The sequence below is a fragment of the Meriones unguiculatus genome, chromosome 4 (genome assembly GCF_030254825.1).
Source record: "Meriones unguiculatus strain TT.TT164.6M chromosome 4, Bangor_MerUng_6.1, whole genome shotgun sequence".
Taxonomy (NCBI): domain Eukaryota; kingdom Metazoa; phylum Chordata; class Mammalia; order Rodentia; family Muridae; genus Meriones; species Meriones unguiculatus.
This window is the reverse complement of record NC_083352.1, coordinates 133,484,970-133,512,183: the sequence shown is the minus strand read 5'-3', so window position 1 is coordinate 133,512,183 and position 27,214 is coordinate 133,484,970. Positions and strand designations below refer to the sequence as shown.

The window sequence follows — 27,214 nt, the reverse complement described above, 5'->3', positions numbered from 1 at the left end:
AGTAAAGATGGTAAAACATAAAACACTTCTTTTGGGCACTTTTAAATAAACCTGTAAGCAGGCACTCACTTCATTTGGTTGGCTGAAAGCCTGTGGTTGCCAGAGACAGCCTCTCAGAAAGTGGAGTGTTTCTCTGTAGCTTCTAAGGCTGAAGCTGAAAGGACTTGCAAGCAGAAGCTGCAGTGTGGAGAAGACTGCATAAACAGGGCTTAGACTACCCACACTGAGCTTATTAGGATTTTTTTGCCTTTTAAAATTTAATCCAAGTGACTTATTTCTTTTTAATTTGATTTTTGTGATGTATGCATAAATTTGTGATTATTAGATTTTATATTATATTTCATACTAAAATTGCTTAGAATTGTCTTTGTGACTTGGTGGCTGAGGGTTGAAGGTCAAGGTACTTTATTAAATCACAACTGATGTGCCCTTTTGAAATCATACAGATTTCTACAGCCCGTTCACAAAATTGACATGAACCTCACAGATCTTCTTGGGGAGCTTCAGCGGGACCCATGGCCAGTAATGCAGGGGAAGAGACCACTGCGGTCCACAGGTGTTGCTTTGTCCATTGCCGTTGGCTTGTTGGAGGTAATTCAGATTTTATAGGCACCTCTCAAGTCATTCAGGCTGTTCTTGCTCCTGGTAGCTCTGTTGGGACTGGATGTTTCTGCCATGATCTCTACTCTGTTTCTAGGGTACGTTCCCGAATACCGGAGCCAGGATTATGCTTTTCACTGGAGGGCCCCCGACCCAGGGACCTGGCATGGTGGTTGGAGATGAACTGAAGACTCCTATTCGTTCCTGGCACGATATTGAGAAAGATAACGCACGGTTCATGAAAAAGGCAACCAAGGTAGGTGCCGCGGGGTTCGAGCTGCAATTGCAGTCGCTCAGCCAGGTTTGGACCGCTGCATGAATGACAGCTACTTTGCCAAGGTCAGCAGGTTCTGTGGAGTGACGCTCTTCCAGATCTTGGCTCCTGTTGACTTACTGATCCCACCTGACTACTTAGAATGAAGTTGCTCGAGTGTTGGAAGAGCTTTGAGTCTAAAGCTGTGTTTTTGTTTTCATGGCTGTTTATAGGCAGCGGACTCCATGCTCCTCTTCTCAATTGCATCATTAGGTGTGTTAAGGCCTTGGGAATTATGCTTCTGTTTCCTAAAGATAGTTCTCATTTTTACAGCACTATGAGATGCTTGCTAATCGAACTGCTGCAAATGGTCACTGCATTGATATTTATGCTTGTGCTCTTGATCAGACTGGACTTCTGGAGATGAGATGCTGTCCGAATCTTACAGGGTACGTTGACTCTGAACACCTGGGGAATATGTTAAGGGGAGGAGTGCATGATGGAGTCCTAGGGGTGGGAGGCCAGCCTCGGGGTTGTCAGGTCACTCTGAGTTTTGGATTCACTGGCTGGAATGGGAATGTGGGCCTTGTGGAGGACGAAGCAGTGCTCAGAGGTCTCAGGATGTCACTGAGGACAAGTTGCATCAGGGTGACTTTATTCTTTGAAGTTGATGAAATTGTCTGCAGACCAGGCCATCATGCTAGCATGGAGTACCTGGCCCTCAGCAGTGCATGTCCGTGTTAAGCGAGTAAATAGCATCTGAGTGCCAGTGTCATGCAATTAGAAGGCACTTGACCTGGCTAAGTGACCCTGAACTAACGCCAGTCACACTGTCGCCCTACCTTTGCCACCGAGTCAAAACTGCCCTCAAGTGAAACTGGGGAATGGATTCTCATCTTGCAGTGATGCTGGACCAGGAACCTGAAGGGCTCACAGGACCCAGTTAGGAATGTTCTTTGGCTTTCCTCAGACCCTCTGAATCAAAGCTGTTGGGGAGCAGCTGTCTCCATTTGGGTGAAAATGCAGGAAACACTGAGGTAGAACAGTGTATCTGAAGCTCAGCTATACCTTAGTGCCACTTGGGGAACCTTAAACACTCTAGTGAAAGGAAAGGAAAGAACAAAGCAAGCTGCTTTGTCTGTCGTTTCCTCCAAACAGTCCAATATCACTAACATGGCCTGGACATCAGCATTCTCCAAAGTTTCCCTCCAGTGATTCTAACATAGAACATAGAGCAGAGTTTGAACACACACAGCCTTGGCTTCTCTGGGAACTCATTAGAAGTGCAACCTCTTCAAACGTTTTTCCCACTTGCTGAATTGGAACCTGTGTTTGCCCAAGATCCCGTTGACTGGAATACATGGCAGTTTGAGGAGGCGCATCTAAAGAGCCATGTGTGTGGATGGGGCCTCTGCATCTCTTTTTCTTTTTCTTTTGTTTTTTTCCCCTTTTTAACTTAAAACAGAAAACAAACAATACCACAAGTGCAGCAAGATATCTCAGCAGGGAAAGGTGCCTGCCTGCTACCAAGTCTGAGACTTGAGTTCAGTCCCTGACACGCATATGTGGAAGGAGACAACCAACTCCTGCAGGTTGTCCCCTGACCTCTGTACCCTCTATGGCATATGCACACCCATATGTAAACACAAATACACACGTACGTGAAGGTGGTTGGGTGTAGTGGGGTGTAGGGGAGTGGGGAGAAGCACCAGAACGAGGAGTGTGGGAGCCCAGGTGCTTTTGGTAGGATGACTTCAGGCAAAGGCGCAGTGACCGTAGGTTGCACTAGAGGAGTAGAAGACGGTTTTCCGGGAAAATCAGTGCTGGTCCCAAAGTGTTGGGTTTCCCTGGTGTGTTGGTGTGCTTTTTCCCTTTGAGCATCAGTTTACAGGACCACATGAGGACCTGCTGATGCCTGGAGGGGAAGGGAGAAATGCTGGACACTGCTCAAAACATTATTTAGGTGGAGAATGATATGAAAGAGAACCCAGGATGTGTTTACTGCCCCCAGCCATGTGTGTGTATGAGAAAGAGGGGGCGGGGGACAGAGAGACAGAGACAATCGGTAATTCACTGTAGTCGTTTGTTTGAGGTGTCACTGTAGGCAGCACTGTCCTCCTGCCTCAGCCTCCTGAGTGCTGCACTGTAGGAGTGCCACCTAGTGGGATGGCTGCAGATGCATGGGAACTGTGAAAGTGAAGGGATGTAGAGCAGTCTGTCCATCTTCACTCAGCGTCCCCAGGGTCACATTGTGAAAGTGAAGGGATGTAGAGCAGTCTGTCCATCTTCACTCAGCGTCCCCCAGGGTCACATTGTGAAAGTGAAGGGATGTAGAGCAGTCTGTCCATCTTCACTCAGCGTCCCCAGGGTCACATTGTGAAAGTGAAGGGATGTAGAGCAGTCTGTCCATCTTCACTCAGCGTCCCCCAGGGTCACATTGTGAAAGTGAAGGGATGTAGAGCATTCTGTCCATCTTCACTCAGCGCCCCCAGGGGTCACATTGTGAAAGTGAAGGGATGTAGAGCATTCTGTCCATCTTCACTCAGCGTCCCCCAGGGTCACATCCTACACAAGTGCATCACTCAGCTTCAAGAGTTGCGCAGTTCCTGTGCGGATTTTCCTGCATTTCCCCGTGCTGCTTTCGTTTTTCTTTGTGGGTATAATCCGAGAGATTTTACCATCTCTGTACATTTTTGTATACTGATCAAGATACAGAATTGGTATCTTAAAATGTTTAAAAAATATTTTATATTTACTTCTTTTGTTTGTGTGTATGTGTATGTATGTGGATGCATGTGCTGTGGCACTTGTACGGAAGTCACAGGGCCACCTGTGGGAGTTGGTTCCTCTCCTCCACCATGTGGGTCCTGGAAGGTACCTACTGAGGCACCTTCTCAGCTCCTAGCGTCGTTCATTTTAAGGAGTCCTTGTTTAATGTTTTTGCCATAGTTTCTTCACTAAGTACAAACTGAACTTAACGTTTTTCGTTTAAGTTAATCAGTAGCACCTGTGTGAACATGTTTTGTTTTGCGTGTATGTGTGTGTGTAAATTATTGTTTGTGAATCCTAAGGGAACAACCAATGGCTTCCAATCCTCTTAAATGTATACCTTTCTCCTTTCTTACCTAGAGGCCACATGGTGATGGGAGATTCTTTCAACACTTCTCTTTTCAAGCAGACATTCCAAAGAATTTTCAGTAAAGACTTCAATGGAGATTTCAGAATGGCGTTTGGTGCTACCCTGGAAGTAAAGGTGCAGTGGGCTTTTAGAAAAGTTTTATTTTAAATTATCTGATATAAGTAGCTAATGGAATTTCCGTGTGTACGTGATAAACATTTACTTCTTTAGTATTTATTTGAGTCAGGGTCCCATTGTGGACCCTCAGCTGGCCTGGAACTCAGTGTACAGACTAGGCTGGCCTGAAACTCTCAGATTTGCCTGCCTCTCCCTCACTGTGCTCTCTACTGTCCCAGTCATATTATTGACTTTTGAAACTTTACTGGGATTAGTGTTTTACCAGTTCAGTTTAGACACTCTAGCCTCAGCCTAACAGACATAATCTTTAATGATTACGTAAAAGGACCCAACAAGACGGCTGTTGCAAATTATATTGCCTGCTGTTTTTTATTCCTTTGCTTCTCACGGGTGACCTATGTTTTCATTAACTTTCTAAACAGAAGATTTCTCTTTTCCCTCAGGCCCTGCTCTGCTTCTCCCTGCTTTGGGATGGTGGAGTTAGAGGGGTGTGGAGTGGGTGTTGGCTGCTGTGCTGTGGCTTGAGGACATGGCTAGTGTCCACCTAGTCGGCAGTGTGAGTCACTGCATTGCACGGAGTGGGGTGTTGTTTAAGAAGAACCCGGGTATTCTAATAGCATTATGGGTTCCAGCTTATATTTCTTTGTAGAAAACATAGTCTTAGACAGCCAACTTTTAAGTAATCAAGAAACCATTAAAAGGGGCTGTTAGAAACTGTGAGAAGAGAATCAGAGGAAAGCATGCATTAAATTATCTAAGATAACCTTTAACAGCTTTTTTTTTTTTTAAAGATAAGGAAGAATGGACTGAGCACACACTTTTAATCCCAGCATTCGAGGCAGAGGCAGGTGGCTCTCTGAGTTTGAGCCAGCCTGGTTTATAGAGTAAGTTCTAGGACAGCTAGGGCTACACAGAGAAACCCTGTCTCAAATCACCCTGACTCCCCCACCATAGAAAAAGGGGGATGGACTTCAATAAAGTGAATTCAGTTTAAAATATCCATGTATTCAAAACAAAAATCCAGAGGCAGAAGAATTCATGAGTTCAATACCTACCTGGTCTATGTAGTAAGTTCCAGAACAGCCAGGACTGCATAGAGAGGCTCTGCCTCTCCCAACCCCCCCCCCCCAAAAAAAAAAGAAAGAAAGAAAAAGAAAAGAAAAGAAAAAAATAAACTTTCCATTGGTTTCATCATTATGTTGGGATTTTGAATTAAGTATTTTTAAAGCAATACAAAACAATGCTTACTGGATAAAAACATGTCAATAAGAATATGCATGATATTTAGAAAACAGTGTAATATAGTTGGTAGACTTGTTACATTTTCTGTGTAGAATAGTTTTGAAGGTTGAAAAATGAATTGAGTTGAAAATGCTACCTGGCCAGCTATGTTCAGCATTCTGGCAGAGGCAGGAGGATTGTGATCATGAGCTCACTTGGGCTATCTAGGAATTTCCAGGTTAGTCTCAGCTACTTCTTGGGGATCCTACTTCAAAACAAACAAATGAACTCTTTCTTTTTTGTTTTGATTTTGAGACAGTCTCATGAACCCAAACTGGCCACAAATTCACTATATATTGAGGCTGGGCTTTGGACTCTAGATCTTTTACTTCAGGCTGCTGAGTATCATTATTGCACCATTACACCTGTCCATTTATTTATTTGTTTGTTTGTTTGTTTGTTTGTTTGTTTTAAGATAGGATTTCTCTGTGTAGCCTTGGCTGTCCTAGACTCACTTTGTGGACCAGGCTGGCCTTAAAGTCACAGAGATCCGCCTGCCTCTGCCTCCTAGAGTGGGATTACAGTCATGCGCCACCATGCCCAACTAACACCTGGTCTTCTTGATGTATTTTCTTTATGTAAAGATTTATTTATTTATTATGTATACAGTGTTCTGCCTGCATGTACACCTGCATACCAGAAGAGAGCACCAGATCTCATTGTAGATGATTGTGAGCCACCATGTGGTTGCTGGGAATTGAACTCAGGACCTCTGAAAGAGCAGCCAGTGCTCTTAACCCCTGAGCCATTTCTCCATCCCGGTGGTATATTTTCTAAGGCAGATTTTGTTGAAGCTTTAATTAGCTCCTAGTGTTCTTGGAAAAGCCCAAGTGGGCATTTAGATAGTGTAATCTATTAATGATTATCTGAGGGAATTTTTAGCTTTTATTGTGATCATGGTGGCAGCAGGCTGGCTCTTAACTTATTGTGTAATTTGTTTCAGACCTCTCGGGAACTGAAGATTGCAGGAGCCATTGGTCCATGCGTCACTATGAATGTGAAAGGACCATGTGTGTCAGAAAATGTAAGGAAAACATTACCTTCAGCTGCCCTGGGGTAAAGACTTTTGTAAGACAGACCCTGATGGTCTTGCATTGTGTCACCTGTGAGGTGTGCTTGTCTTGTGAGATGCTCTAACCTCACTGATGACAACTCCAAGAGGTAGTGTCGTCTGTCCTTTTGTCCATCAGTCTGTCTCTGACCAGAGAAGGAAAATGGGAGTCAGAAAGGTTAAGCTAACCCTTCCTCAGGGTTGAAGCTGATCCAGAGGAGCTAGATCTCAGGTTCTTCCTATTGCATCTAATGTGTGGGTACTACCCCACGAGAACAAAAAGCCATTCCCTACAGCAAAGGCAGGCATTCAGAATTCTTCCAGAATAGCCCAGTGCTTTCTAACTTAGAGGTGGTACCCTGCCTCAGTCAGCTGATGATGAGCTTAGTACCAGGAACCACTGAGTTGGTTGGGCAGTGGATGATACAGATGCACACACCTTGCTAGTGCCTGAGAGCAGAGTGCAGTCCTCCTTTGGTGTGAGTGGCTTTGCTGATAGCCCGCATGCTCTGAGTATGCCTTAGCTGCCAAAAGGCACACGTCTGGCCTGTGAGTTTTCTTCGGCATTGGTTACAAACGCATTAAGTGTAACCTCAGAGGTAGGGAAGCATGTCAATGTTGCATCAAGGAATGAATTCAGAGACTTCCTCTTTGACTAGTTTGACCTCAAGCCAGCTCATGTTTGAATTCTTCTCTCTGTGTCTCTGTGTCTTGAATTCTGTGTCTTCTGTTCGTTTATAGTTATTGGCCTGTCTGTAATCTCTCTAGGTGTCTGTGTCATTGCCTGTCTGAATTCTGTCTGGTGTCTCACTGTCTCTTTGTCTGCTTGTCTCTGTTCTGTATTCATGAACAACACAGAAAAGATCCCATGGCGGAAGGACCAAGGCCTTCTTTGCAGAAATCACTAACAGTTTTACAAGGGGAGAGATCATTTACTGACCCAGAAGCACTCAGTCCTGCAAACAAGTTATGTCTGTATATTGTTTTCAAGAGACCCCCCCCCTTAGACCTCCTCCTCCTCCCACACACACTACTCAGGGTCAGGGGCATGGAAGAGTATATAACTTAAGATTAAAGCATTGCATTTAAAAGCTGATTCATGGGCTATCCAAGGCAAGTAAGGTGGGTAGTTACTTTGTTTGTTTGTTTGTTTGTTTCTGTGTAGCCTTGACTGTTCTGGATGCACTTTGTAGACCAGGCTGGCCTCAAACTCGCAGAGATCTGCCTTCCTCTGCCTCCCCGAGTGCTGGGATGACAGTGTGTGCCACTGCACCTGGTCTTACATTGTTCTTTGAAGGTCATAGCCTGTAATCAGGAGGTGTGTCTGGCAAAAGTTCAGTCTTTTTAAATGCAAGAGGCTTTTCCCCCCATAAAGTTGTATCATCACAGCCTGCGGTATTCCTGGGATGTTGTCACAGTCATGTCCCTCCTTTGTGGTCACCCTCAGTGGGAGGGTGGACTGTTGTGGATTGAGGGTGCATAGCTACTACTTGGTAGCTGAGTGGACTGGGTAAAATTCTTAACAGTCTGTACGTCAGTGTTTTTAGGAAATGGGAAAGGAACAGTAACTGTTTAAGAATGTTAGGAATCCCTCAATGGAAGAATGGATACAGAAATTGTGGTACATTTACACAATGGAAGACTGCTCAGCAATTAAAAACAAGGAAATCATGAATGAGAACTAGAAAAGATCATCTTGAGTGAGGTATCCCAGAAGCAGAAAGACTTACAGGGAATATACTCACTCATAAGTGGATATTAGCCATATAATATAGGATAATCATGCTAAAATCTGTACTCCTAAAGAAACTAAACAACAAGGAAGAACCTAGGGAAGATGTTCAATCCCCATTTAGAAGGACAAATGCGATAGACATTGGAAGCAGAAGACAGGGAACAGGACAGGAGCCTACCACAGTCGGCCTTTAAAAAACTCCTGATTGAGGTTTCAAAGCAGAGGCTGAGACTCCTAGCCAAACTTTGGGCAGAGTGCAGGTAGTCTTATGAAAGAAGGGGGGGGGATGGAAAGACCTGGAGGGGACAGGAGCTCCAAAAGGAGACCAACCGAGCCACTAAAACTGAGCCCAGGGGGACCTGAAGAGACTGATACCCCAACCAAGGACCGTGCATGTAGAGGATGTAAAACCTCAGCTTAGGTGTAGCCCATAGACTCTGTCTCCAAGTGGGTTCCCTAATAAGGGGAACAAGGACTTTCTCTGGCATGAACTCAGTGACAGGCTCTCTGATCACCTCTCCCTGGGGGGTGAAGCCTTGCCAGGCCACAGAGGAAGACAATGCAACCAGTCCTGATGAGACCTGATACACTAGGGTCAAATAGAAGGGGAGGAGATCCTCTCCTATCAATAGACTAGGGGAGGGACATAGAAGGAGAAGAAGGAGGGAGGGTGAGATTGGGAGGAGACAAGGGAAGGGGCCACAGCTGGGATACAAATTGAATAAATTGTAATAAATGATAATAAAAATTAAAAAAAGAATGTTAGGAATAAATGAGGTGCACGTTTGTCCTTGTGTTAGGACAAGGACATACTGCAGGTTATATAAGCTGTCCATTGTCTCTCTCTGTGTCACTGACATTGACAGTGACTGTATAGATCAAATTTTGTCGAGCTTGGCAGGAGGTTACTACTTGTATAAGCATCTCTGCAGTCCTTGGTTGCGGCAGTCTTTGCCCCAAAGCCCATCTTAAGATTACCTATCTCAGTGTGCCAAGTTATTTGTACCACCCGTTTTCCTTGGAGGTCTTTGGAAGGCTGCGCCTACACCAGAATACTTTCTGTGAGCTTCAGAGTCTCCCTGATGCAGCTTCCTGGAGTAGTTTTAAAAAGATACTTTAAAAAATTGCAACAGACGGCTTAGCCTTCCAGTGGAATTCAACATGGAAAGTTTTGGTTGGGGTCTGAGGAAGCCAGAAAAGGAAAGCACAGCTTTCCGAGGTCCGAGGACAAGCATGGTGCATTCCTGTGTACCCGGCCTTTACCACCAACAGGAGTATTAGTGTGTCACAGCTGCCGGTGCCGGTTTACCCTCCCTGTGTACGTACGATCTGCTGGCACTGTGCTTTACCAACAGTCTTTACAAAACCTTTGGAAATAATTTTCAGAGGTCATGACACTTGGTTCTTAAGTAATACAGTGTGCATGTTCTAAAAGTAAGGATATTATAGCATTTCCTCATTTCAAGTCTGAGACAATGAACAGTAATCTTGCCGTAGCATCTAATGTGACATTTATCTGCATTCTCTCCCTAGTTTCCTCCTGAATGCCTGTGGCTATTGCTCGTCCTGTCAGCATTGCTCTCAGTTCCATATGCTTCGTTTTTCAAACCCTAGACTAGCCCTCCTTTGGTTTGCTCTTTCTGTTTCTGTGCTTTTATGTTTCCAGACACTGATGATGGAGGCGGTGTTGAGTGTATTCTCTGGAGTAATCTACAGTCTTTGGTGTCTGCTTCCACACAGTGGTGGTTAAACTGCCACTTTCCTCCCTGGCTTGAGAGAAACAGAAGTTAGGTTTAAAGATAAACTGGACTCTGGTTAAAGCTTCTGTCTGTTACGTGTATTTTCTGGATGATCTGCAGCTCTCTATTTGTTATTCCAATAGTGTTAGAAAAGCAAGTGCAACTTTCAAAACAATGGATAATTCTTTCTCTTTATTCTTTCCCAACCTTGATATGATTCTTTGTTGACTTCCGTATTATGTACTGTATGCATATTATATGTATTAAAGTGATTTAGAGTGCCAGTATAAAAAGCTTAGTTTAAAAGTACTATAAATGTAAATATTAAGACTCCTGGCTGGGTGCAGTGGTGCACGCCTTTAATCCCAGCACTCAGAAGACAGAGACAGGCGGATTTCTGTGAGTTCCAGGCCAGCCTGGTCTACAAAATGAGTCCAGGACAGCCAGGGCTCTTGATACAAAGAGAAACAAAACAGAATAAAACAAGACTCCTTGTGGTCTCTAATTATACATTTTCTCCATGTTTCGACTCAAATTTAAAGTTTTAGCTTGAAGTAAATGACCTACCCTGATCATTTAGTGATTTTCATTTGTAGCTTCCCTTGAGGTTAATTTTTGAATGTGCCTTTTTGAAATTCCCCTTCTCATCTCTAGGAACTTGGTGTTGGTGGCACAAGTCAGTGGAAAATCTGTGGCTTGGATCCCTCGTCTACTCTTGGCATCTACTTTGAAGTTGTCAATCAAGTGGGTAGCAATATTTTTCATGTTATAATGTCTTCTGATTAATTAGGAGTACTCTCTCCCACCCTAGTACTACTTTGGTATCATATCAGCCATTGGGCTAATCTGGTGTGCTCTTTTTAAATTCCCTCCAACGTGTAGTTAGAATTAAACAGCAGACCACTTCGTCCCCTAATTGTTGAGTTGGCAAGGTCCTGAGATGAGTACTAGTTTTTCTAAGCCATCATAACTCATAAGTTTTTGAGTGTGAGTTTTTCCCCAATATTGTTATGAAAAATTACAAACATACAGAATAATTGAAAGGACTTGTACACTCATCACCTGTAAAACCACCATCTAGATTCTGTAGTGAACGTTTTACTACAGTTGCATTGTTAAATATCTGTTGCTCCATTTGACTTTTGATGCTCTTGTGGGTAGAGGGGCAAAGAAGCCAGGTGTCTTGTAGACCAGTGTGGCTTTCAACTTCTCATCCTTCTGCTTCCAGATTGAAAGTGCTGGGGGTACAGGTGTGCGTCACCACTCCTGGCTTATTTTTGATGTGTGTCAGAGCAACTTACAGGCATCAGTGGCTTTCATCCTTAAATATCAGCACTAGTATCATGTGGAGTTCACTTTTATTCCTTCTGATCCTGGAGACTGAACCGAAGGCCTCATATATTGTATACACATGATCTACCACTGAGCTACCTGCCCAGCCCCAGTTCATTTGAGCGTGCTAATGTTCTTTCTTCTGCCCCTCTCCTCTGCCATTCAGATAAGAGCTATATACAGTAATACCATAGAACATGCCGCTGGAGTGTACCAAGGACCTTACCTTAGTGCTTTGGAAGGGCTGGGTTTAAATCTTGCCTATGACAGTAATCATTCGTGTGGCCTCTCACCCTGCAGCACAATGCCCCAATTCCTCAGGGAGGCAGAGGTGCCATCCAGTTCGTCACCCAGTACCAGCATTCCAGCACTCAGAAGCGCATCCGAGTGACTACCATTGCCCGAAAGTGAGATCTTGTTTACTTCCTCTTGAGCTGAGGCTGATGATTTTCTTGTGAGAGTTTTAATTTCTTTGAGTGTATCTTTCTGCTCCTCTTAGATGGTTCTCCCAGTTCCTCGCTGACTCACTGATCAGTCATTTTTCGCTAACCCAACTGAGCCTTTACACACTTACCTAGATGAACCAGCTTTCAGTAGGAATATAGTTTATCAAAAATTATTTTTTAGTGAGGTGTGGAAATTATTTTTTAGCATTTGGGGATTCAAAGGCAGCTGGATCTCTGTGAGTTTGAGGACAGCAAATCCAGGGCAGCCAATGCTACACAGAGAAACCCTGTCTCAAAACGAACAAAAAAACCTCAAAATATATTTTTTTCATTATTTTGTTAGGTAAGTAAATCATGCTTCTTGTTAAAGATGTAAACGGAACATAAGTGCAGTTGGCCCTCTGTACCCATCTGCTTCATAACCATAAATTTAGCCAACTTGGAATGGAAAATATTTTTTAGCATTACATATGTATTGAACAACTTCAGACTTAAAAAAAAGTATTATTCTATAAACAATACAACAGGTATTTGTATAGCATTTACATTGTCAATGGTAATGTAGAGATGAGTAAATGTATGTATGAGAATGTATTTAGATGTTTACAAATATCATGCCATTTTATTTATATTTGTTTACTTAATTTTTGAGATAAGATATCATTATGTAGCCCTGGCTAGCCTGGAACTTACTTTGCAGACCAGGCTGGCCTCGAAATTGCAGAGAACTGCCTGTCTCTGCCACCCAAGTGAAGGGATTAAATACATGCACTACCATGTCCAGTGGTGCTATTCCATTTCATATCAGTGACTTGAGCATCCATGAATTTTGAGATCTGAGTGCGTGGGTCCTGGAATCAGTCCCTGGTAGTTAGTGAGAAATAACTATTTACTTATGGGTGTTTTTATTTAACTTCCCGGAGTTAAATCTCTGTAAATTTAACTGCACACCCCCAATTCTGTGCTCCAATATACCATATATGTATGGCAGCGTATTTCTTCTGTCTGTGTCCGTATATCTGTGTTTGTGTGTCTCTCTGGTTTGCATGTCTCCTCACTTATCTTAGGGCTCACACTAGTGCATCATTTACCGCCTTTGTTAACGGGACTTCACATGCTGTTCTAGCAATGTGGCTTTTGTGCTTTATTTTTAGGTATTCACACATGCAAGTATTTTCTTTTCTTCCCCCCTTTCTTTCTTTCTTTCTTTCTTTCTTTCTTTCTTTCTTTCTTTCTTTCTTTTCTTTTCTTTTTTTTTTTTTTTTGTGATGTTCTCCACATTATTGGGGATTGAACCCAGGGCCTCTCTCTCATGCTCTGTCACTTTACAGAGCTGAGCTATAGTCTCAGCTCCAAGTATATTTCCTGTTCGTCATTTCATAGAGGTGAAATTTCAGATAATGCCAAACTACTATCCTAAAAAGTTGATTTGTTCTCTCTTCAGTTATGGTAAGGAGAGCACTCTGCTACCTCATTAATAGTGGATGATATGAATATTTCAATGCAAATAGTAATATCTCATTTATATTTCCCCATTTGTCAATGAGTCGAGTACTTCATGCTGTCTTTTCTGTGACAGAGCCTGTTCTGATTAATTTCTTGTGAAAAAGTACCCTGACAAAAAGCAATGTAGGAGAGAACAGGTTGATTTTAGCTTACAAGTCCAGATTATAGTTCATCATACGGGGGAGGTCATGGTAGCGGAAGCTGGAGGGAGCTCATTACGTCTGCAGCCAATCCACGGCTGCCTACTGCTATAAATGCATGCCTACTACTCAGCTCGTGTCTTCCTCTCTACAGCCTGGGACCCAAACCCAGGGAATGATACCACCCATAGTGGGCTGCATCTTCCCACCGCACTGAACGAGAAAGCGGGGGTTAGAGCAATAGCTCAGTAGTTAAGGCCACTTGCTCTTACAGAGGGCTGTAGGTGGGTTCCCAGCACCCATGCTGCATGGTTCACAACTGCCTGTACCTCTAGTTTCAGAGACCCAATTCCCTTTTCTTACTTTCTTACACATGAACATTAAAAAATACATTTAAAAAAGAGAGGAAAAGGAAAAAATATTCCTTCTCGGTGTGCCTGTGGGCCAGCCTGATCTAGGCAATCCCTTCTAGGTGTGCCTGTGGGCCAGCCTGATCTAGGCAATCCCTGAGGGAGACTTCCCGGCTGCCTCTAGGTTGGGTCAGGTGGACAAAGCTGGCTGTCTCCAAGCCTTTGGCCATGTTTTAGAAAACCTTTTCTTCTCCCTCCTTTCTTTTTTCCTTCCTTCTTTTCTCCGTTCCTTTGTTCCTTCCTTCCTTCCTTCCTTCCCTCTTTCAATCTCCCTCCCCCTACCTCCTTTCTTGTTAGGCTGGCTATGGACTCACTATGAAGTAGAGTGTAACCTGAGCTCCTTATCTTTCTGCCTCCACCTCTGAAGTGCTAAGTTTACAAGCATGGCCTCAGTGCTCAGATGTTTGAGACGTATCACTTTTTATTGATTTGCGGAGATTATTTATGTAATTTTGGCTGTGCTTTTCTGTTCCTGGTGGTCTTTTATCTTAGTCACCTGAAAAACTCTTATACATGTTCTTAATTAACTTTTCCCTGGAGGTGACCCTGGGAAGTCATTTTGTAAACACTTAGATTTTTAATTTTTGTTTTTGTTTTTTGATACAGGGTTTTTCTGTGTAGCACTGGCTATTCTGAAACTCATTCTGTAGATTAGGCTGGCCTTGAACTCAGCTCCACCTGCCTCTGCCTCCCAACTCCTGGGAATAAAGGCCTCTGCCACTACCACCCAATACTCAGATTTTTTTAAGGATTGGCCTAGAGGAAAATTCTAGATTAAGATGGACCCTTTGTGACCTGTCTGGTGGATTATGGGAAAGCTTTTCTTTTGTGCTTTTAGCCTTCAGACAGTACCTGAGCCTGACTAAAATGACTGTCAAACTGGCTTAGTGAAAACACAGTGCAGCCTTGTCTTGGACAGAGGAATGGGATCTGGGCTTACTGAGGGGAGATCTAGCCTCTGGTAGTTCCCGGTCAGAGATGTGGTACTCACTGTGGAACTGTCAGTTGGGCAGATGCACAGAGTCAGCTGAGGCACATAGAAGCATCATTTGACCAGGAGGCTGCAGCAGTCTTGATGGCACGGCTTGGAGTGTTCCGCGCAGAGTCAGAGGAGGGGCCAGATGTGCTCCGGTGGCTGGATCGACAACTCATCCGACTGGTAAGATGGGAAAAGGGCATTGAGGTTAGTCTATGTGTCTCTTCTACCTTTGAGAAAAGAAAATTCCCACCTAATTCTATTATTTTTTTTAAGTTTTAAAAATATTTGTTTATTTGTATGTGTTCATGATGGAGTGTATGTGTGTGCACCAGGTATGTGTAGGAACCTGTGGAGGTAAGAAGAAGGGATTGGGTCCCCTTGGAACTGAAGTTCTGGGAGGTTGTGAACAGCTGTGTTGGTGTTGGGAACTGAAATCATAATCTGCAAATGCTTGTAACCACTGAGACCTCTTTCTAGCCCCAAAGCCTATTATTCTCTATAGTCAATCGGCAAGAATTTAATATTTGCTCACTTTAGGCCAACAACGAATTCTTAATATCAGCAGTTGGGAGGCAGAGGCAGGTAGATCTTTGTGAGTTCGAGGCCAGCCTGGTCTACAAATCAAGTCCAGGACAGCCAAGGCTACACAAAGAAACCCTGTCTCAAAAAACAAAATGAAATAAACAAACAAACAAAAAAAAGGAATAAAGAAAGAAAAGAAAAAAGGAAAACAGTGAGTTCAGGAAAATACTTTACGTATTTCTCCAGATCTGGTTAGGAGAGAGAACAGGCAGAAGAAGCCAGGTGTGATGTAGGCTATAATCCCTGCACTGGAGAAGTGGAGGCAGGAGACAGGCTCGAGGCCAGCATGAGTTACATGTACCTTGTTGAGACCCTGTCTGAAAAACAGAGCAATTAATAACCTCAGTAAACACAAGTAATAATGTAAAAGAAAGAATATTGTATTGAAAGTCTTTAGGGTCGGGGGTAGAGATCAGGGGTAGGGAGCTGGCAAGCATATGTAAAGCCCTGTGTTCCAGGAAACACAGGCTATCAGCTAAAGAAGGGTTGACTATCAGGAAGTGAAGAGAGCTGGGTGTGGTGGTGCAGCCCTGAGGAGGCAGAGGTAAGGTGGGTATCAGGGCTTTTATGGAGCTATCTTTCTAGCCCCCCTCATTCTCCACCTTTGACATGTAGTAATGTTTCTTTGATAGCTTGACTATGAACAAGAGGACTTAGTCCAGCAGAGTGATTATGGAGTTGGTGGAAGTCCTAGGTGGAGCTTGGGCAACACAGAGGTGGGGAATTGAATGATGTTGGTGTGCTTCTTGGGTTCATTTGTAGAGGAAGCAGTGAGGATGGGACAGAGGATGAGAACTAACCTGTGGGCAGTCCAGAGGAAGATGGGGAAACTTGAACCCAGGGCTGATGGGAAGGAGGATGAAAAAGAGTAAAGCGGCTATTCTAGCACCTGAAGGAGAAAGTTTTTTTTAAAAATTACGTTTCTCTGTGTGTGTATATGTGTGTATGTACATGCCATATGCAAGTGGAGGTCAGAGGGTGACTTATGGGAGTTGGTTCTCACCTTCTGCCATGTGGATCCCACGTTGGCAGATTTGCTGGCAGGTGCCTTTCCCTGCTGAGCCATCTTGCTAGCTGAAGGAAGGAAGGTTGGAAAGACAAATGGCTTGTCCTGCTAGTAGCTCAAGAACATGAGGACTGTGAAAGCACAGCAGCATTCACAGGAGAAAGCTAATTATTAGGAATAGGGTTTTCTGAACACTCCACAGCCTAGGTCTCTAATGGCTGGAAGGAGTGTTTGATCAGAATAAAGGCAAGGCTGGCCATGGTGGTACATGACTGTACTGTCAGTACTCAGAAGGCAGGATAATCACCTTCCACCTGAGCTAGGATGGCTCTGTTTCAAAAAGCATAACTAACTTACTAACGCAGAAATACGTTCTGGCTAATAGCTGGTTTTCACTGTCGCACAGGGTTTTCATATAAGAGGTGTCTCAGCTCACTGAACACATCTGTGGTCCCAGGGTTGTTTTGAGAATTAGAATCTCCCACTCTTCTCCAGAGAACCTCTTCCCCTTCAAATTCTGAAGATAAATCCAGGGCCTTAAGAATGCTAGCTCTGTGTTTTGACAAGATCTGGTGATTTGTCTACCCTTCATGCCTGAGATACGCCGCTCTAGAATTCATGAGAAGCAGCACACCATGTAGCTCTTCGGTCTGGGGATTTTCTTTTTCTTTTCTTTTTTTCTTTTCTTTTTTTTTAAGGATATTATTTATTTTATGTGCATCTGTGGCTTGCTTGCATGTATGTCTGTGTGATGGTGTTAGATCTTCTGGATCTGGAGTCACAGACAGTTGTGAGCTGACCTGTGAGGCTGGGAATTGAACCTGAGTTCTGTGGAAGAGCAGCCAGTGCTCTTAACCTCTGAGCCATATCTCCAGCCCGGTCTGGGACTTTTCTAGGTGACACTAATTTAGACTCTTTCTCTTCCTGTTTTCTTCCAATAGTGTCAGAAGTTTGGGCAGTATAACAAAGAAGACCCCACATCTTTCAGATTGTCAGACTCCTTTTCTCTGTATCCTCAGGTAAGAAATATATTCTTTTTTTTATTTTAACATTTTTTATATTAATTACAGTTTATTCACTTTATATCTGAGCTATAGCCCCCTGCCTCATTCCTCCCAATCCTACCTTCCTTCCCTTTTCTCCTCCCATGCCCTTCTCCAAGTCCTCTGATGGGAGAGGTCCTTCTCCACTTCCATCTGACCCTAGCCTATCAGATCTCATCAGGACTTGTATTGTCTTCCTATGTGGCCTGGCAAGGCTGCTCCCCCTTCAGGGGGGCGGTGATTAAAGAGCCAGCCACTGAGTTCATGTCACAGATAGTCCCTGTTCCTATTACTAGGGAACCCTTTTGGAGATTGAGCTGCCATGGGCTACATATGAGCAGGGGTTCCAGGTTATTTCCATGAATGGTCCTTGGTTGGAGTATCAGTCTCAGAAAAGACCCCTGTGCCCAGATTTTTTTGTTTCTGTTGCTCTCCTTGTGGAGCACCTGTCCTCTCCAGGTCTTACTATCTCCCCCTTCTTTCATAAGATTCCCTGCACTCTCCCCAAAGTTTGTTTATGAGCCTCAGTATCTGCTTTGATACACTGCTGGGTAGAGTCTTTCAGAGGCCCTCTGTGGTAGGCTCCTGTAGATGTCCCTCAACTGAGGAATGGATACAGAAATTGTGGTACATTTACACAATGGTATACTACTCAGGAATTAAAAACAAGGAAATCATGAAATTTGCAGGCAAATGGTGGGAACTAGAAAAGATCAGCCTGAGGGAGGTATCCTAGAAGCAGAAAGACACACATGGTATATACTCACTTATAAGTGGATATTAGAAATATAATATAGGATAAACATACTAAAATCTGTACACCTAAAGAAGCTAAGCAAGAAGGAGGACCCTGAGTAAGAGGATCAATCCTCACTCAGAAAGGCAAACAGGATAGACATTGGAAGAAGGAGAAAACAGGAAATATGTTCTTAATGATAACTATAGAAGAAAGGATGCTTAGAACTGAACTTTTTGTGCTTGGGAGACAAGGAAGGCTTATGGTTTAAGACTGAATAGAGGTATAGGCTATCTCCTCTCTTCTGAACCTCTGCTGAAGCCAGTCAAGTGTCTGGCACTTGGATAGGGCTATGTGCGTCATAGCCCATATCTGGGGTCCTGGGACTTCTTGGGGCCTGCATCTGAGCACTTGATGCTATGTAGTAGAGTGAAAGCGCCCTGGGCTGGCCAGCCATGGTGGGGTGCCAGCACTGGCCCTGCTGCTGCAGATCGCAGGTGAGGTCTGAGGCCTCTGTGGGTCTTTGTTCCCTTGTCTTTAGAAGGAAAGAGTTGGTCTGGAGCAGTGATTTGCAATCTCTTGAAAGCTATGAAACCCCTTCCTTCAGAGGACTGCTTTCCTTCAGAAGCCAGAGTGAGAAGCAGACAGAGCTGAGGCTCCTCTGGGTGTGCCTTCCACCTGCATCCACTGGGTTCCACTAGAGCCTCCACCCCCCCCCCCCCCCCAGGGGCACTGGACTGGAGAAGTCCTGTACTCTCCAGGGCCACACTCAAGAGAAAGAACATACGTTCCCAAAGAAATCAGCCAGGGGCAGTGTGTACAAGAGGCCCACTGTGGTCGGGGAGAGGATGAAGCTGTGGGGTCTGATGATGCACTCTAAAAGTCAAAAGACCAAGGAAGAAGGAGACTGAAGGAACAGGAATGGCAGGTGGTGTATGTGTGTTTGTGTGTATGTATGAGAGAGAGAGAGAGCAAGGGAGAGGGAGGAAAGAAGGGAGGGAGGAAAGGAGGGAGGGAGGGAGAGAGAGAGAACTCAGAACACAGCTTGCAGGGTGGAATGAGGGCTAGAATAGGGGAGAGGAGGACAGTGGTGACCCTGATGGCAGAGTAGGCCAACTTGGCTAACTCTAGAAAGTCTCTAGAAAATGAATTGCGCCTTGAGAAGTGGAAGCATCCTGAGGTTCCAAATATTAAATCAAGGTTCTTAGTAACCATGACAGGCACTCTTGTTTGCAGAATAAACACTTGACAATAAACCAACCTCTAGTTTACAGGTAAGGAAACTGAGGCACCAAGGAGTATGCAGCTTCCCCACAGTCAACCTCCAGTGCTGACTGGCTGAGCAGGACTCTGATCCAGGCTCTCTGGCTCCTGACTGCTACCCTAGAGTGCTCTGTAGATGAAGACATGAAAGCCTTTGCAGCTGTTGTCTCCAGACTGTGCTCCTTCCTGGGGAAGCTCTTTAAAAAATGAACCAAAACAAAGGACTTTTAGCTCAGGGCTGACAAATGGCTCAGACATGAGAGTGGTGGCTGCGCTTTCAAGGGCCTAAATTGGGTTCCCAGCACCTACATCATGTGGCTTACCACTTATGGCTCTAGCTCCAAGGACTCAACATCTTATTGTGGCCTTCCTGTGTGCCCACATGGGACACTCAAACACACAGGCACACACACATAAAATAAATCTTAAGGAGAAATGACTCAGAGGCTAAGAGCACTGGCTGCTCTTCCAGAGGTCCTAAGTTCAATTCCCAGCAACCACATGTGGCTCACAACCATCTATAGTGAGATCTGGTGCCCTCTCTGGCGTGCAGGTGTACATGCGGACAGGTCATTGTATACATAATAAATAAATCTTAAAAATCTTATCTGGGGACTAGAGAGATGGCTCAGCGGTCAAGAGCATTGACTGCTCTTCCAGAGATCCTGAGTTCAATTCCTAGCAACCACATGGTGGCTCACAACCATCTATAATGAGATCTGGCGCCCTCTTCGGGTGTGCTGTGAAAACAGAGCATTCACATACATAAAAACAAACAAACAAACAAACAAACAAAAAATCTTGTCTGGGCCAGGAGACAGTGGTGACACATGCCTTTGATCTCATCACTTGGGAAGTAGAGGCAGGTGGATCTCTGTCAGCTTGAAGCCAGCCTGGTCTACAGAGCAAGTTCTAGGGCAGCAGGGCTATACAAAGAAACCCTGTCTTGAAAAATCTTATCTGGAAGGGCTAGAGAGATGCCTCAGTTGTTAGTGCGAGGGCTGTTTTCCCAGGATCTGAGCTCGATTCCCAGTACTACATCAGGTGGCTCACAATTCCAGAAAACTCCAGCTTCAGATCTGATCCCCTGGCTGTGTGGGCACCTGTACTCACATGCCCTGATCCCCTCAGTGAAAACAAGATTTATTTTTTATTTATATATAAATATTTATATATTTTATTTATTTATATAGAAAATACATTTTTTTTTTTTTTTTTTTTTTTTTTTTTTTTTTAAGGAGAGATGCCTGAGCATTAAGAGGGCTGACTGCTATTCCAGAGGAAACAGGTTCAATTTCCAGCACTCACAGGGCAACTAACAACCGTCCGTAACTCTGGTTCTAGGAGATTAGGCTCCTCTGGCCTCTTTGGGGACTGCATGCACATAGTACGTAGGCATAAATGAAGGCAGAACACCCATACATGTAAAATTAACACACACACACGTCAAAGACCAAGTTCTTAAAAAAAGTCCTACCTGGGCATAATGGCACACACCTGAAATCCTAGCACTTGGGAAGTGGAGACAGGAGGATTATGAGTTCAAGATTAGCTCAGGATATAAGATGTTATCTCAAAAAAGCAAACAAAAAACCCAAAACAGCAACAACCCCCACAAAAACACATAAAAATGACACTAAAAACATTAATCATAAGACATTTTTAAAATTGTGGTTAAGAAAAGACAAACTTTATCATCTTGGGGCCTTAGGATCCCCGGTGTGTAGGTAAAAGCTGGGTAGATGTGATAGCTATCCCTAATCTCAGTGATTGGGAGTCAGAGACACTGTCTCCATGGCAAATTGCCTAACGAGGGTAGCCAGTTGGCAGGTTCCTGGTTCAAATGAGAGAATCTGCCCCAATAAGTGAAAGTGGAGGGTGGGAGAGAAAGACACAGGACATCAGCGTGGGCTCTCCACATCTGGACACACAGGTGCACATACACAATTGCTTGGCCACACACATGGGTATAGATAGATAGATAGATAGATAGATAGATAGATAGATAGATAGATATACACCACATGCAGGCAAAAAATTACTTTTTAAAAATTTTTGTCTGTGGAGGTGTATGTGTGGTTATATGCATGAGAGTGCAGTGCCTGCAGGAGGGTAAGGGATCCCCAGAGCTGAAATGATGGGTACCTGACTTGGGTGTTGGGAGGTGAATTCAGATCTTTTGCAGGAGCAGCAACTCTCTAGCCTCAAATGTATCATCTTAGCCCCTTGAAATGTATAGTTGTATAATGTGTAAGTGTGTGTATGTGCATGTATATGCATAAACGTGTACTACCACAGCATTAAGTACAGTCACACTCTTGTGCACCAGATCTCTGACTTTTATCTTATTGAGCCAAATGTGGTGACACACATTTGTAATTCCAGCACTTGGAGGGCTGAGGCAGGAGGAGCTCAAGTTTGAGGCCAGCACACAAGACCATTCTGTCACAAGACTGGCAAAACCCACCTTGAATTATATATGCAGTAAAAGTCATTTCCCATTTCCCTCCTCTGCTAGCTCTGCCACAACTTCCTTGTGTCTCTGTGAACCCACAAATTTTTTTTTTTCAGAGTCCAGGTTCATGTTCTAGAGACCCGGAGCAGATGGGCTGTGAGTGTCCAGCATCATAGATGTAGTCATTTGTCTTTTTCTTTTGTAAATGCAGTTCATGTTCCATCTGAGAAGATCTCCATTTCTTCAAGTGTTTAACAATAGTCCTGATGAGTCATCCTATTATAGACACCATTTTGCCCGTCAGGATCTGACCCAGTCTCTCATCATGATCCAGCCCATTCTCTATTCTTACTCCTTCCATGGACCGCCAGAGGTAAGGCTGAATGTACATGCTTTTCTAAGAATGTCTGACCTACTCATGAGGGGCTTGGGGGTTTGTTTTTTCCTTGATCAAATATAATCTTAGAACAGAATTATGAATCAAACTTTGAGTTTATAGTAACTTTATATTGTTTCTGAGTATTAAAAAATAGGAAAATTAAAAGATAATACTAAAGCTGTTTGTGTGGGTTCATGGAAAGCAGGAATACATTGAAAGAAACAAAACAACTTAAAAACCACAAGGTTATGAGTTCATATACCTTGCCCAGTAATTCCAATCCTTGTGAAGTATCTGAGAGAAATATAACTATGAATACAAAAAAGGTTTTATGGAAAGAAGGAGAAAATGAACTACTGTGAGAGAATTCGGAGCTGGTAGAAAGCTTCCCTTGAATGCATGAGGCCCTGGTTTTGGCACTGAAAAAAAAAAAAGGAATCAGATGGCAATTTTAAGTACTCATAGAAGGAAAATTGTTAAGTATTCTAAGAAATAGTTACATAACTTACCTAAAACAGTAAAATATAAAAATGTTACATGGTAAAAAAAAAAAACCAGCGTAGAAACTTTTTAGTAAAGAATGCATGTGACAAGCAGTCTGAAGAAAGACAAACAGCCTTAAAACCTAACTGAACAATATGTGAGCAAAAGTAAAACCATCCTAAGACATGTGCAGGAGTGGAGGGCAATAACAGAAAGGAAAAAGTGAGAAGATGCTTGTGGAGTGAATGACTAGCTCACAGATCACTCTGGCTCTAGCAGGCTCCACCTGGGGCTAAGGATGAGGTGCGTGGACCAAAGCCGGAATACCTTAGGAATGCATGAATGGAGTGTTACCCAGCTTGCGAATAAAGACAATGAAGGTTTTAAACTAAAAAAAAGATAAAATAAATTCTAAGTTAAATATACTCGAAGCCTATAAAAATAAAGAGAATTGTAGTTCTAGTACAAAACAGAGAAAGTTCAGAATTATGTTTTCGCTTCTAGACTGCAAGATAGCATTAGTGTCTATCCTCAGTTGATGAAGGAGCGTCAGCGGCCTGCTTCTACCAAATTGAGATTTAGACCTACCAGCTACTGGTTTAGGGAGTAGACAGTAACAGTGTTCCTGTGCTGGAACCGTTTGTAAACATCTTCCTGGCTGTTTTGTGGATGTGTCCGTGGGGTTGGAGTACCAGCTGTGTAGAGAAGAAAGACAGCTGTCTTTTTCCATAGCCTGTGCTCCTGGACAGCAGCAGCATTCTAGCTGACAGGATTCTGCTGATGGATACGTTCTTCCAAATCGTCATTTATCTCGGGGAGGTAAGGTGATGTTCCCAGTTTCTCTCTTGACTCCCATTTTGTTTTGTTTCCTGTTATTTACTTCAGTTTATTGTGTATACACGCATGTGAACCTATGGTCAGAGGGCAGCTTAGGGGAGCCATTTCTCCCCCACCATCGGGGTGATGGGGCACAGACATTCCAAGGCCATTGTGGCCAGAGGACAACCTGAGCAGTCTGCTTTCCTCCTCCACCACTGGGTCCTGGCATCAGGCCTGGTCCTCGGGACCTGTCTTCAGGTGGGCTAGAGTGTCAGTTTGATGGTTAATACTCACCATCTCAGTGCCTTCTCCTGTTTTGGATCGTGCTAGTGGGAGAATGTCATAAGTATCAACGAAGGCTGCTATGAGTGCTTCAACAGCAGTCTTGGTTGTTTTTTTTTTTGTGTGTGTAGACTATAGCCCAGTGGCGGAAAGCTGGGTACCAGGACATGCCTGAGTATGAAAACTTCAAGCACCTTCTGCAGGCACCACTGGATGACGCACAAGAGATTCTTCAAGCCCGCTTCCCAATGCCACGCTATATCAACACAGAGCATGGTGGCAGTCAGGTGGGTGAGCCTGTCCCAGCTCTAGTGGATTGTTGTTGTTCATGATCTATTTTGTGGCTTTTAGTAAATAGGCTACTTACAGTTTTATGTGGTGGCATAAATTTCCATACAGGTGATCTTTCAGCTGTGATTTCTGTTTTGCTTTGGTTGTCTATTTCCAGGCTGGCCTGAGACTTATATAGTGCAAGTTGGTCTCGAACTCACGATCCTCATACCTCTGCTTCCTACATGTGCCATGCCATGCCTCGTGGTGACGTCTTGTTGAATGAATGCACTAAATATAAAAGTAGAAGATTGTCAATATGTCTGGATCATTTGTAGGCAAGCCAATGGGCTTAAGATAAAAGCAATAAATTTCTAAAACACAAAAATAAAAAATCTAATTTAAACAAAGAAATGTTGTAAAAGCTTTACTTTTTTGTGCACTAATATTTTTAATCTTTAAAATATTTTTTTAAAGGCTCGGTTCCTGTTGTCTAAAGTTAACCCATCTCAGACACACAATAACCTGTATGCTTGGGGACAGGTAAGAATTGTCAGGTATTTGGGGAGAAAGCCAAGCTTTTTTATGTAAAGCTTGCTTGAGCCTATAAATTAAGCTTGTTTTGATTTAGGGACCGGATGACTTGGAATTTTGTTGGGGGTGTGGCTGCTGTAACATATTTCCGTTGGGAGTGGGGTGCTCTCTGTGTGGGTCTCCTACACACAGCTTACACACAGTAGTGCTGGGGCTAGAATGCACCACTGTGGCCTCTGTGCAGCTTTCCTCATGCACATGGGACATGGCCTCAGTTCTCTGTTGCCTGAAGAGCATCTCCTGCTCCTGTCATCTGTCCTCTGTTCACTTTCAGCCTGACTCCTCTGCTTAATTATTCTCAGAATTTCTTTTTCTTTCAATGATCCATAAAAATGTTTTAAAATTAATTGGTTTTTGAGATAACTGTAAGTTTGTCTGCAGTTATAAGAAATAATATAGGGCTAGAGAGATGGCTCAGAGGTTAAGAGCACTGTCTGCTCTTCCAGAGGTCCTGAGTTCAGTTCCCAGCAACCACATGGTGGCTCACAACCATCTATACTGGGATCTGATGCCCTCTTCTGGCATGCAGGTGTACATGCAGATAGAGCAATCACACTAAATAAATAAAATCTTTAAAAAAAAAATTAAAAAGATTAAAAAAGAAAGAAAGAATACAGAAAGTTGACCGTGATGGTACATGCCTTTAATCCTAGCACCCAGCTGGCAGAGGCTGGTTGGGTCTCTGAGTTCCAGGCTAGCCAGGGCTATGTAGTGAAACCCTGTCTCAAACAAAAATCAAGTCATAGTAATACAGAGAGATCCTTTGAAGCTAATCTTTAAACTAGTTGTTATATTCTGAAAAGAATAATTCAACATTATAGCCAGGGTACTGTCAGTGATACACACATTTCCATCTATTACGATGAGCTCTCATAAGCCTTTTGTAATCACCACCACCGCCTCCATCCTTAATGTTTGGACAAAGCCACGTGCTCCTAAGAAACTTGCTAGAATTTTCCAGGGAAGCCATTAGAGCATAGAGCTATCTTTTAGATTGCTAATTCACTTTCTGTAATATTTACAGGGGCATTCAAATTATCTTTTCCCTATTGAGTAATTTGGCAGCTGTGTGCTTTGAGCATTTATTTTTGTTAAACTATCAGACATACACAGCCACACACATATACACACACACACACACACACAGAGGCACACATACACTATTTTTTAGATGTCCATAGAATCTGTGGTGACATTCCAGCTTCATTCCTTATAGGAGTAAATTTCATTTTCTTCCCTTGTCCTGCTATGTGTTTGAATGTTTACTTATCTTCAGAAGTACTAGAGCTTCGTTCATTGCCTTTTCTTCATCCTGCCTTTATTTTCCACCTAACCTACTTCTCTTCTGCTCTTACTTCCTGTTTGCTTTAGATCTCTTTAACCCTGGTGATGGAGCTTAAATGGTTGGTACAGTGTGGGCCTGCAGGGATGGCTCAGTGGTGAAGCACTGACTGCTCTTGAAGAAAATCCCAGTTTGATTCCCAGGGCCCTGTGTGAGTCAAAACCATCCTTAGCTCCAGTGCTATGGGATCCAGTGGCCTCCAAGGGCCCTGCATGCACGTGGCACACAGACGTGCATGCAGGTAAAGCACCTATACATGTAAAATAAGTAACTGTTAGGGTGACATTCTCCTCCGTGCTCGCTTCTGTTCCCCATCAGCCCCGCTGTAGCTGTGTCTCCCATGTTTTCCTGTGTGTTGCTTACTTTCCAGCTGTGCAGTTTTCCTTATTGTTATTATTGGTTTCTCTGTAGATCCTGTTTTAGTTGGAAAATGCTTTGTATGATTTCAGTTCTTTTAAATTTGTAGAAGTTTGTTTTATGATCTGAGGACATGATCTGACTTGGTTTACACTCCATGGTCTCTGGAAAGGAAGGTGTATTGTGCAGCTATTCGCTGGAGTGTTATGTCAGTGCTCGTGCAGTTCTGTTGCAGTCGGCAGCATCACTGAGTTCTTACGTATCCTACCAGTTATTTGTGTTCTCCCAGTTCATGACTGGGTTCCCAGCCCTAACTCTCGGTGTATATATTACTCTTTTCACTTTCATTGCTTGCTTTCTCATGTGCCTTGCAGCTCTGTTTGGTGTGTGCATATTTAGAATCACTATGTTTTCTTAGTGTGTTAGTCTTTTTATCATAAGTCATGTTCTTTTGTGTCTCTAATAGTTTTCTCTTCAGTGACATCTACTTTATCTGACATTATTTATTTATGTGGACATTTGGAATTGTCTACCTCTATCATCATATTTTCTTCCTCAGGATTACTGATTTTAGGAAAGAAACAATTAAATTACCCATACCACTATTTTAAGCTACATTTTAGGTGATACAAATAAATATATTTCTTTATAAATTGGCATCTTGATATAAACTACAATTTCTATCTACTCTTTTCCCTCAAAACATTAATTAAGTTATAACATGTTCTGATATTACAAATAGTATATGTTGGTGATGTCACTCATTCACATGCCTGTGACAACTTTCTGTCAGCAGAGCATTTCAGAGATAGGTTTGGTGCTGGCAGTGGTGTGCTCCATGAGGGGATGGAGGACAGGCCATGGATGTCTCACAA

At 43.4% G+C, this 27,214-nt stretch overlaps 1 protein-coding gene across 2 annotated transcripts in view; it reads left to right on the top strand.

Annotated features, from left to right (window-relative positions):
• Sec23b (SEC23 homolog B, COPII coat complex component) overlaps positions 1-27,214 on the top strand; it is a 37,468-nt gene that overhangs the window by 8,087 nt on the left and 2,167 nt on the right. For both annotated transcript variants that reach the window (XM_021636812.2, XM_021636811.2), the window contains exons 7-19: positions 447-591; positions 698-856; positions 1,187-1,302; positions 3,983-4,106; positions 6,334-6,414; positions 10,570-10,659; positions 11,548-11,654; positions 14,755-14,908; positions 17,258-17,335; positions 22,025-22,186; positions 23,408-23,494; positions 23,908-24,063; positions 24,524-24,589. In XM_021636812.2, the coding sequence (XP_021492487.1) occupies positions 447-591; positions 698-856; positions 1,187-1,302; positions 3,983-4,106; positions 6,334-6,414; positions 10,570-10,659; positions 11,548-11,654; positions 14,755-14,908; positions 17,258-17,335; positions 22,025-22,186; positions 23,408-23,494; positions 23,908-24,063; positions 24,524-24,589 (1,525 nt within the window). The remainder of the gene's footprint in view (positions 1-446; positions 592-697; positions 857-1,186; positions 1,303-3,982; positions 4,107-6,333; positions 6,415-10,569; positions 10,660-11,547; positions 11,655-14,754; positions 14,909-17,257; positions 17,336-22,024; positions 22,187-23,407; positions 23,495-23,907; positions 24,064-24,523; positions 24,590-27,214) is intronic.